Below are 11240 nucleotides of genomic sequence, written 5' to 3'. Positions count from 1 at the left end.
GCCCTCCCTCGTATTTGTGAACCTTATGCGCCTCCTAACCTCCACAACATCCCCCCACAATCCTCCTAAAGCATAACGCCAACATACAACCCCAAGAACACAGATTTGGGGATAACGAAACTCCGAGGATTCAACCCAAATCGACGAAGATAACATCTTCGGAGCTTCGTTTATCCAATTCTATCTCTCGGGTCGGATTCTGTTCCAGCATCGATTGCCCATCTCTCATTCTCCAGCTCCAAAACGGTGGGTCTTTTCTGCTATCCTCTCAGCTGCTTTTACATTCCATAGCAAAACAATGCTCTCATGCTTCCAAGTTCGAATTTTTTGATTCGTTTGTGATATGGGTACCTTGTGTTTTTGCTCAGAAGTGGATTTTTCGTGTAATAATGTATGATGGTAGCTGAAATTTGTAGGGATTATTAGGAAAAGTTGCCTAATTATGGCAAAAAAAAAATCAAAATTTAGGGGATACTTAAGCGTTTTTATTGTGTACGTAGCTAAAAGCTCACATCTTTGTGATGAAATTCAATTTTTTGTTACCATTTTTCAGGTTAAAGAGCCATACGCCTCGGCCCGGAGTTGAACAGACTCAGGAGCAGTAGGTTTTAGGTTAATGTGGTAAATTAGATGTGCTGAGAGTGATGAGACTTTATCTCCCATATCAAATTTCGGGTCTGGTTTTCTTTGGGAGGGTGATTGAATCAAGGGTATTTTACATAAGGAGCTAAAATGCGGTCCGGGATACTTCCCAGGGTGAACACTGCTGTATGTTCTAGTATTTGGAGAGTGATTGGCGGAAGCAGGCCAGGGAATTCGAAAACTTTTCTACCTTGTCGTGGGAAATTCTTTTCTCGGAGTTCAGGGTTGTCTTGTAGTTTACCGTATTCAACCCTTTTGATATCAGACGCAACTAGACATAGTTCCAGTCCTCTGCGTAAGGGAAAATTTATGGCTGCTTCAAGTTCGGCACCTGTCTTTGGAGATGTTTATGTTGATGACTTAATTTCAAGTTGCAGCAATTCATTAGACTTGTCAAAACCTACGGGTGTTTATTTTAATGATAGAAGGCAGAGCAGTTTCCAGAAAGCTAGCTTGAGTTTGAGAAAAAAGGAATCATTCAACAGCCATCTGATCTCTGTGCATGTTGGTCCTTGGTTGAGAAATTTTCATACCACATCTTCTATGTGCTACGCTACTGGTGCTGCTCATAATGTGACATTTGATGGAAACTCCAATGATGAACAACCTGCAAATTCCACCATTTTGTCTGACCAGTATGTGCTCTCATCTGTTGTTTACTCTGCCTCTTTTGTTGTTTGGCCTTCATTTTCATTATCTTAGAGTCTTCGGTATGTTTTCATATGCTCCACAATCATGGATTCAATTCTTTTTGTTTGGAAAGGAATTAAGGGTTACTTGTTCGTTTATTTATATAGAAAAAAAATATGAACTTGGCAAGTCCCAGTAGGTAGAACACACGGGCTTGATTAGTGTTTACTTCTTTTGAATTGAGCACGAACAATCTCAAACCAATATAGGCGATTGGTGTCTTTGGTGCTTGTATATATAGCAAATTAGAAAACACACCCCCACAACAATAAATTTGATATAAAAACATTTCAAGAACTCAATTGGGGAAAACCCCCCTTAATTATCCACTTGTCATGTTCTAATTAATTCATTGTTGCAAAATTCCTTTACTGCTCTTCTACCATTGCAAAGTAAGAAGGGTGTTAATCTAAAGCATTGGGTTTGAAGTTTTTTTCTCCAAAGTGTATTCTTATCAAGGGCTTATCTGTGAAAAGGCCTTTTTATGTATATTGCTTGGTTTCATTTTCAGACCAAAAGCTCTGAAGCTGCTTTCAGGATCATGTTACCTGCCACATCCAGATAAGGAGGCGACAGGAGGAGAGGATGCCCATTTTATTTGTGAAGATGCACAAGCAATTGGTGTAGCAGATGGTGTGGGTGGATGGGCAGATGTAGGTGTCAATGCCGGCTACTTTTCTCGTGAACTTATGTCTCATTCAGTGAGGGCTATTCAAGAGGAGCCTGAGGGCTGCTTTGACCCTGCCAGGGTATTGGAGAAGGCCCACTCATGCACCAAAGCAAAGGGTTCTTCAACAGCTTGCATCATTGGCCTAACGGAAAAGGTTTGTTGTTTTCAGTTTGACTAACCATTCCTGCCGACCACTAAAATTTATTGTTGGGATGCTTTTTTCATTTTGATTATTTAAAAAAGATGTGATCTGGTTTGTAGAGACAATCATGTGTGCCTGCCTTATACTTCTGAAATAAATTTACAGAAATGATCTTAGTGTTTAGTGTCTATCCATTACTGTATGCAAATGAGGGTTGGGAATATGTCAAGGAAGAACGTAATTACTTACTTTAACTGGACTTAATTATATAACGGTTCAAGAGTCTTGTCACTGTCATAGACCATACCTGCTTTGTAGAAAACCACAAATTGACGAACACCACATAATTACTTCCTTCAATTGACCGTTGGCTTGGCATGTTAAGTTGCAAGCCTTACTTGTATATAAGTGAAAGTATATAACAGCATCGAGTGACCTTGAAATATATGTATAGTAGAGATCAAATATAGGCTGGAGATGCCCAGCCCTGGTGATTCAAACTTGAACAGGATGCATGATTAAAGTTGTAGTTCATGAATTAGAACAATATTTTTCCTGGTCTGCAAGATTACTTGAGTTTGTTTGTTTCGTGCAGTTTGAATATTTGGTTTCCTGAGAGTAATAAGCCAGGAAACGTTTACATATGGTAAAAATGAGCGCGTTTCTCACTTGTTTCTACTTCTAACAGGGACTACAAGCTATCAATCTTGGGGACAGTGGATTCTTAGTTGTTCGAGATGGATGTACCGTCTTCCAATCCCCCGTGCAGCAACATGGCTTCAATTTTACATATCAGCTGGAAAGTGGCAGTGGGGCTGATTTACCAAGCTCTGGACAGGTCAGTCAATTATTGAGTACCATAATAGTTGTCACTTGCATAACCAAAGTAAAACTCAGCCTCCCCTGAATGAACTTGCTTTGACTACATACTTTCTAAAATCGCTGCTTCCGATATACTTGCAGTGGAGAACTAGCCTTAAGAATTTTTGAAATCGACGTGAGCTTAAAGGTTTCTTATCCCAATCACTCTTACTTTAGATGTGACGTCAACGAAAATGTTACAATGTGTCATGTTCCCATTGTAAAATTCCTTGACCTACCAGCATCTAATTGCGACTCAACTTGCACCAGGTATTTTTGATTCCTGTTGCCTCTGGGGATGTCATCATAGCAGGAACGGACGGCTTGTTTGACAACTTATATAACAACGAGATTACTGCTGTTGTCGTTCATGCGGTAAGAGCTGGCTTTGCACCACAGGTAACTGCTCAGAAGATAGCAGCTCTGGCGCGCCAGCGAGCACTGGACAAGAACAGGCAGACGCCATTTTCAACGGCTGCTCAAGAAGCAGGGTTCCGTTATTACGGAGGCAAGCTTGATGACCTTACCGTTGTTGTGTCCTATGTAACTGGCCCCACTAAGGTGTGAGTGAGTCTTGTAATCGGGTGTAGAGAACCCATTTCGGTTGTAAATCTGTTCTTTACATCTGTTTGTAAGGTGGCTGATGGAGCTGAGAAGCTCATTACTCTTGATTTTCCATGAAACCCACCGAGAGCTGTAATTCCATGGGTTTTATCGATTGCTATCTGAGATATGATTTTCATTAGTGTCAAACATTATACATTTTCACTTTAAATAAGCCCCTTTTTAGAAATCTAAAGTGTAATTCAACAAACTATTTTTCTTTGAAAAGGACGATATTTACATTAATCCAATTTAAAGTACGTGGAGGAGCATGATATTTTACTTTAATTTATTTCAACGAAGAGGAATTCAAACTTACTCTTACGGATTATCATTTGTTCTAGTCAATTTGACTATATGCTAAATAGCACGTGATCAAATATACTTTAAACAAGTTATGTTTCTTCTGAACAAGTTAATGACTTTTATCTTCTATTTTTCCTCTTATCTAAATTAAAGTAAAATTTGTTTTGGAGGCCATAGAAGTTTATTACATTAAAAAACGTACCTAAACTTGAAACATAGGAGGCAGCAAAAGTTATTATTCTATTAACAAAACATGCAGTTTCCCCAAAAAAAAAAAAAAAAAAAAAAAAAAAAGAACAAACGTAACTAGAGAAACTAGATCTCAGTTAAACCTTCAATGCACTCAGATACCTCCTTCCTTCATCCGCATTGAAGCCTCCGCCTCCACCCTCTTGCTCCTCTGGTTGTCCTGCTCTGCCTTGCCTTTCTTGTTGTTGTCTTCGAGCCTCTTCCTGCTCCCTCTGCGCATCTTCCTCTCGCCTTTCCCATTCCTCTTGTTGCCTCCTCTCCCTCTCTCTTTCTTCCTCTCGTCTTCTTTCATCGCCTCCTTGCCTGCCCTCCTCTTCTCTCCTTCTTGCTGCTTCTTCTTCTCGCTCCCTTGCAGCTTCTTGTTCTTCTCGCTCCCTTGCCGCTTCTTGCTCTTCTCTCTCCCTTGCTGCTTGCTCTTCTCGCTGTTTTGCGGCTTGCTCCTCTCTCTCCCTTGCTGCTTGCTCTTCTTGTTCCCTTGCGGCTTCCTCCTCTCTCTCTCTTGCGGCTTCCTCTTCTTGTTCCCTTGCGGCTTCCTTCTCTCTCTCCCTCACCGCTTCCTCCTCTCGCTCCCTCGCCGCTTGCTCTTCTTCTTGTTTCCTTGCTTCCTTCTCCCTTTCCTCTTCCTCCCTCTTCTTAGCTTCCTCCTCCTCCCTCTTTCTGTCTTGTTCCTCCTGCTCTCTCTTTCGAGCCTCCTCTTTCTCCCTCTTCTTAGCTTCCTCTTCCTCCCTTTTCTTTTCAATCTCTTCCAACATCGCTTGCTCCTCTTCTTCAGCACAAGAAGTACAATCTATTATAAATGAGTCAGCCTGTGCAGACAAAAGCTGATCAATGGTTGTGCTGGTAACATTAAACGACGCCGCCAAGACTAGTTTGTCCAAAGTCTGCAGAACCGAGTATTTTCCGGCCAAAAACTGAGGATAGTTTTTCTTTTCTGTTGTGCTAAACCCCATGAACACAAGAGAGTCATTGTTAAATGACATCTGAGCCATTGGATGGAACCTAGGCACAGAAAATACATCTCCTTCATGAACCCTAAAACGCATGTTTCTGCACTCCGATTTCTTTGCTTCGGTGCTTGAACAAACCACTCTAACCATCCCGTGCCCTTGTAGTACTACTGTTATCTCAGTTGCCCTTGGATTCCAATGAGGCCCCATCATTGACCCCTTAAATAAACAAAAAAAAAAAAAAAAAAAAAAAAAATCCACATTAATTAAAATTAAAACGTTCGACTGGTTATACACTCTAATTAACATTAGATCAAAGACAGACCTTTGTCAAATTCACCATGAAAAAACCAATGTTTGATCCCTTTAACAAGTGGGTGTTTTTCTTGCTCACAGTTAGGCTCCAACCATTGCAATTCTCGAAATCCGGATCCTCGTCAAAAATATTATATGTTGTTGTTTCCTTCTTCTTCTTACTGTTGAATGCAATGCCATCATTGCCTAGTAGAAACGTTTTCAGGAATCGAGCCTCCAAATCCCAGAAAGTTTCTTTCTTTGTTGGAATTGCGTGGACAATGGCGGATTGGTCCGTTCCATTTACTATTGATTCTATCACTTCCTCAGAAACCTAATAATTAACAACCATTTTGCATGAAACTAAAAATGCTTATTTCTGATGACATAATGAGAACTTCCCATTGTTTGATTCTGGGTTGGAGTGGCTCATACCTTAAAAGCTGACCGAAGCAATTTCGGATCAAATCCTCGGACCAGGTCCCTAATGCTGGAGTATGGCCCTACTGCTGGATCCTGCACAAGCTTTGTAGTCATAATAAAAACTTTTTTTTTGATAAAAATGGATGAAAATGATCTAACAATTTATGGTAAATTCAGAAAGTAACAAAGAAAAAGGATCAGAAATAGGTCTTCTTACATATAAGTCATCATCAGAGTTGCTTGTAAAGATTGCATTAATTCTCAGCTTGTGGCGCTCAGTCTCCAAGTTACTTTGTACAAAGAAAATAGAGCCTGGGGTGAGCCTATAGAGATCACCTCTCTTTATATCCACCCTCCTAATTTTATCATCATCAGTCCAACTCAACCTCCCACTCCCTAACACCCAAAAAACAACAATAAGAAAACCAACTAAGATAAAATAAATTGTAATTTTATCATAATAAAATTATTTATACCGGCAAAACTGGCACACTTATCAATACTCTAAATATATACTCTCTAATAGAGATGAGTGGTGCTATTGTATAGGCTCAAAATTAAGGAAAATTTCCCTCACAACGTAAAAATGAATTAAGATGCTTTCATCAGGGTTTTAGATTCATAGTCGGACAACAGAAGCATTTCTTGGACTTGAAATTTGGACCATTAATCAAGTTTCAGATTCGTAAGCATTTCTTAGATTGCGAATTTGGACCATTTGTCAAACTTTGTGATTCACAATCGTCCAACATAAGTACATGCATTTCTTGGACCATGAATGTGAACCATTTCATCAAGGCTTCAGTACATGCATACAGCATAAACATTTATCAAGATGGTGAAATATGGTAATTTATGTTTCAGATTCACAGGAGGGCAACATATATATAAAAGCAATTCCCAACGCAATAAAAGGGTAAATATGGTAAATGTCGGTTTCATATTCACAATCAAACAACATAAACACTTCTCTAACAACACCAGTCTGGCTCCTAGTAATCATTTGATGGAATACATGTTACCTGTGTTGACATAGAAAACCATGTATGCATGCAGAAGAACAGGAAGGAAGAGTGAGTTGGGTTCCAAAGTAATGAACTGAATATGGTAGGGTTTCCTGTGTCCGTCATTCACATCAACGGACCAGACCTCTCCGTACTCAGTCGAAACCAGCGACCGCCGTTGATCTTTCTTCACCAGAGACCCAGCCGGAGCAGCACCGTCGCCGCCTGAACCAATTTCCCCTTCATTTTTCAGTGCATTTGCTGCATGCAAAGACACAGAAACAGAAAGAAGGAAGAAGAAGAAGAAGAAGAAGAAGAAGAAGATGAAAGCTTTTCTGAACATTTTGTTGGATTTGTATTGAATTGAAAGGAAGGGGGATCTAAATAGAAGAAAATTGGGTTTAGATAAACGAGAGAGAAGGCGTTCCAATCCGGAAAGAAAGTAACGTTGTCTGTTTGCATGGGCACGTGGCCGTTGATCGAGTCACGTGGCATGTGATTAGGTCTTTCGTCTACCCGTGGAGACCATGCATTTGTCGATGGAACACTCACTTTTTTTTTAGGTCAAAGGGTAGATTTCATTCCCAAAAAATTATACAACCAAAGAGTATATAGTTTAGTCTTTGAGGAAAAAAATTGTGGAACCCATGAAAGCAATTAGCTTATTGAAACAACAATGGGGGGAAATTTGAGGAAGCCAAACAACAACTTAGAGCCATTGGTGGATGAGGTGGATCGGCAACAAAAGGTTAGTAATGGGGAATGGGGATCCTTCGGGTTGGATGAGACCTCCCTTCGGGAATATGAAAGTAAATTGTGATGGTGCGTGTGGTTAAAGAAATCCGGACGAGGATGGAGATAAAATTGTTATTCTAGGGTTTAAAGTGTTCTACTTTATTCTTCTCACATAGAGGGTGATACATAGTTATACAAGTTCCTATGAAATAGGAAATAGGAATCCCAATTATGCAAGGATACCCATTACATGATTTCATACCCAAAATATATCTGTATTCCTCAATCTCAAAGTTGACTCACGCCAACACTCCCCCTCAAGTTGGTGCGTAGATATCTCATAGGCCCAACTTGTCAAGTAAGTCTCGAAACACTCTCGCTGATACTGCATGAGTCAGTACATCGGCTAACTGTTCTTCAGACCTCATATATGGAATGTCAATCAACCTGATATCTAACTTCTCATTGATAAAATGTCTATCCACTTCAACATGTTTTGTGCGATCATGTTGAATCGCATTATTAGCTATCTCTCTTGTAACTTGATCATCGCAGTAGAATGACATAGCTCCCTGTGGTTTGAATCCTATTTCTGTGAGAAGAATCCTTAGCCACAATAATTCGCAAATCCCATGCGCCATACCCTGGTACTCTGCCTCTACCATGGACCTAGCTAGTCGTTTTGTTTTTTGCTTTTCCAAGTTACAAGATTTCCTACTACAAAAGTGAAGTAGCCTAACGTATAGCATATATCAGTAATATTCCTAGCCCAATCAGCATCTGTATATCCTTTTGTCTCCATATGCCCATGTTTCCTGAAAATCAACCTTTTGCAAGGTGCACCTTTCAAATAACTCAATATTTGCATCACTGCAGCCATATGATCCTCACTAGGAAAGTGCATAAATTGACTTACCACACTAACAACATATACAATATCTGGCCTTGTAAGAGATAATAAATCAACCTTCATACCAGCCTCTGGTACTTTTCCTTGTTTGTAGGAACTTGATCCGGGTAAATTGCTAGATGATGATTCTGCATGATAGGAGTTTCTGCTGGTTTGCATCCCAACATCCCTATTTCAGACAAAAGATCTAGTACATAATTCCCCTAAGACAAGTAAATACCATCACGAGAACGAGCAACTTCAATTCCCAAGAAGTATTTTAAGCCTCCTAGATCCTTCATCTCAAACTCCGAAGAGAAATGCTCCTGGAGTCTTCTCATCTCCTCTATGTCGTCACCTGTAACCATCATATCATCCACATATATTATTAACAAGGTGACTTTACTTTCCTTGCATTTGATAAATAAGGTGTGATCTGCATTCCCCTGTCGGTAGCCATATTTCTTCATCACATCAATGAATCTTCCAAACCAAGCCCTTGGTGACTGTTTAAGTCCGTAGAGAGCTTTTCACAATCTACATACTTTGCCTGCTACATTTTGCACTCCATACCCGGGAAGAAGATCCATGTCTCCATGTAAGAAAGCATTTTTTAGATCACACTGTTTCAATGGCCAGTCAAAGTTAGCAGCTAAGGATAAAAGAACTCGAATAATATTCATTTTCGCAACAAGGGAAAATGTTTCAAGATAATCGACTCCAAATGTCTGTATGTACCCCTTTGCTACCGATCTTGCCTTGTATTTGTCTATGGTTCCATTTGCATTGTGTTTGATCGTGAACACCCATTTACATCCCACCGGTCTCTTCCCTTGTGGTAGTGACTCCACACTCCAAGTTCCATTTTTCTGCAAAGCTTCCATTTCGACCTTCATGGCTTTTGTCCACCAAGGATCTTGCAAGGCCTCTTCTACTTTAGTTGGAATCTTGATTCCATCCATTTTATTCACCAAGGCTTGATACTTAGGTGACAATCGATGAGTAGACATGTACTTTGCAATGGCGTATCTAACTGTTCCATCCGGAGAATACCTGTCTGGTGGTTTCCCACGATTTTGTCTAGGAGGTAACACATAAGTACTATCAATGTTGGTCAAATTATGGGTTACATCATATTGTGAATAATGTACCTTATGGATATCCTCGGGGCCATGGACGTGTACCATTGGAGGAGGGTTATTTTTTGGTGTGCTTGGACTGTCAGTAATCTCTTCAACTTGCTGTTGTGGCTTGGTGACATTCTGCCACTGTGTAGTAGCCTGTTCTAGCCCATTTGCAGGCTCGGCGACATGCTCTTTAGTGGGCAGCTGTGCAGTTTTGTTGACTGGCGTTGGCAGACCCAAATTGGGCTCACACGGACTAGGAAACTGGAGCTGTTGCTGAACTTCACGCTGGCAATGAGGGCTGTTGTCTTGCCCGTTTGGGATATCAAACCAACTATAATCTTCGCATATGTTCGTCTCCCCCTGAAGACTATAGTGGGTATGATCAGTGATAAAAAAACATCTCATTTTCGGAAAATGTAAATCCACAGTGACGTACATATGCCTGGTTTGTGGATGGTAACACCTATAACCTTTTTGTTGGCCATTAAATCCCAAAAACACACATCGAACTGCGCAGGGGTCCAATTTGCTTCGTTGATTTTTGTGAAGGTACACATAGGCCACACACCCAAATATCTGTGGTGACAATTGTAGTGAGGATGGTAGAGTCACATGGTCAGCACAAACTTCCATAGGGATGCGAAAACTATGTACTCCAGAGGGCATTTGGTTTATGAGATAAACTGAGTAGGTGATAGCATCTGCCTAATATGAGTGAGGTGCGTGAGCACCGATAAGAAGTGCTCAAGTGGTTTCCAAAATATGCCTGTTTTTACGTTCCGCTATACCATTTTGTTGCGGAGTTTGTGGACAAGTAGTCTTATGAAGAATGCTGTGCTCTTGAAAAATTTGAGAATGTTCCGCATTGAGATATTCGCCACTGTTATCTGATCAGAGAACCTTAATGGGAAGAGAATATTGATTTTCAACCATTCAACAAAATTGTCGAAAAATTTGGCTTACATCACTTTTATGTTTCATGGTATAAAGCCAAGTCATTCTGGTGTAGTCATCCACAAAGATAACAAACCAACGAATTCCGTAGTTAGTAGCCATTGGGGCGGGTCCCCACACATTAGAGTGAACTAACTCGAAAGGCACTGTTATTTGATTGAAACTCAAATGATAAGAAGTACGATGACTTTTTGCAAGAAGGCAATCGTTACACTGAAATCAGAGTCTGAGACGCCACTGAATAGAGACGGAAGTAATTTTTTCAAATAACCAAAAGAAGCATGCCCTAATTGACTATGCCATAACCAAATTGTCTTGTTTTTATTATTGTGACCACTGCTCAAATGATTCACTCGGCTTGCTGACACATCATCCATATAGTATAACCCTCTTATCTTGGTATCACGCCTAATTATTGCCCGTGTTTGGATATCATGAAGTAGGTAAAAAGTGGGAAACAGTAGTTCAACACAATCTAATTGCTTGGTAACTTGACCAACATACAATATATGATTTGATAATGATGGAACTAGTAGTGTGTTATGGATAGACAAAGATGGAGTAAGGGAAATAGAACCTGCTCCCGTTATAGGAGCAACATCACTGTTGGTTGTGACGACATTCTCTTTAGGCAGGACATCACATGATAAAATAATGATGCATCATAGGTCATATGGTTAGTAGTCCCAGAGTCTATTATCCAA

The 11240-nt window shown here is 40.2% G+C and overlaps 2 protein-coding genes across 3 annotated transcripts; one reads left to right on the top strand and one right to left on the bottom strand.

Moving 5' to 3' along the window:
* Positions 1-3798, top strand: LOC137747624 (putative protein phosphatase 2C 80). The gene is made up of 5 exons (XM_068487765.2): positions 1-246; positions 554-1277; positions 1844-2156; positions 2833-2982; positions 3276-3798. Exons 2-5 carry the CDS (start codon positions 733-735, stop codon positions 3570-3572), a joined length of 1305 nt encoding a protein of 434 aa, XP_068343866.2. The 5' UTR covers positions 1-246; positions 554-732; the 3' UTR covers positions 3573-3798.
* A 338-nt stretch (positions 3799-4136) lies between these two features.
* LOC137748810 (vicilin-like seed storage protein At4g36700) lies at positions 4137-7236 on the bottom strand. Of its 2 annotated transcripts, none has more exons than XM_068488999.2 (5): positions 6850-7236; positions 6045-6223; positions 5840-5920; positions 5436-5738; positions 4137-5329 (listed from the first exon to the last, which is right to left on the bottom strand). In XM_068488999.2, exons 1-5 carry the CDS (start codon positions 7172-7174, stop codon positions 4241-4243), a joined length of 1977 nt encoding a protein of 658 aa, XP_068345100.2. In that variant the 5' UTR covers positions 7175-7236; the 3' UTR covers positions 4137-4240. The 2 variants fall into 2 exon arrangements, with proteins under 2 accessions (XP_068345100.2, XP_088542285.1); XM_088686159.1 differs by having other exon boundaries at positions 5840-5929; positions 6850-7214.
* Between the last annotated feature and the right edge of the window lie 4004 nt (positions 7237-11240).

This window comes from Pyrus communis, chromosome 2, assembly GCF_041283825.1.
Source record: "Pyrus communis isolate YQ-2024b chromosome 2, ASM4128382v1, whole genome shotgun sequence".
Lineage (NCBI taxonomy): Eukaryota > Viridiplantae > Streptophyta > Magnoliopsida > Rosales > Rosaceae > Pyrus > Pyrus communis.
This window is presented reverse-complemented; position numbering and strand designations above follow the sequence as displayed.

Bases quoted from the DNA above. Each gene is read 5' to 3' on its own strand.
- LOC137747624 (XM_068487765.2), top strand. From the start codon at position 733: ATGCGGTCCGGGATACTTCCCAGGGTGAACACTGCTGTATGTTCTAGT. The intron at 1,278-1,843 runs GTATGTGCTCTC...TTTCATTTTCAG, and splicing joins TCCACCATTTTGTCTGACCA to ACCAAAAGCTCTGAAGCTGC. The intron at 2,983-3,275 runs GTCAGTCAATTA...AACTTGCACCAG, and splicing joins ATTTACCAAGCTCTGGACAG to GTATTTTTGATTCCTGTTGC.
- LOC137748810 (XM_088686159.1), bottom strand. From the start codon at position 7,174: ATGTTCAGAAAAGCTTTCATCTTCTTCTTCTTCTTCTTCTTCTTCTTC. The intron at 5,739-5,839 runs GTATGAGCCACT...GTTAATTATTAG, and splicing joins TGCTTCGGTCAGCTTTTAAG to GTTTCTGAGGAAGTGATAGA. The intron at 5,330-5,435 runs GTCTGTCTTTGA...TGTTTATTTAAG, and splicing joins TCATGGTGAATTTGACAAAG to GGGTCAATGATGGGGCCTCA.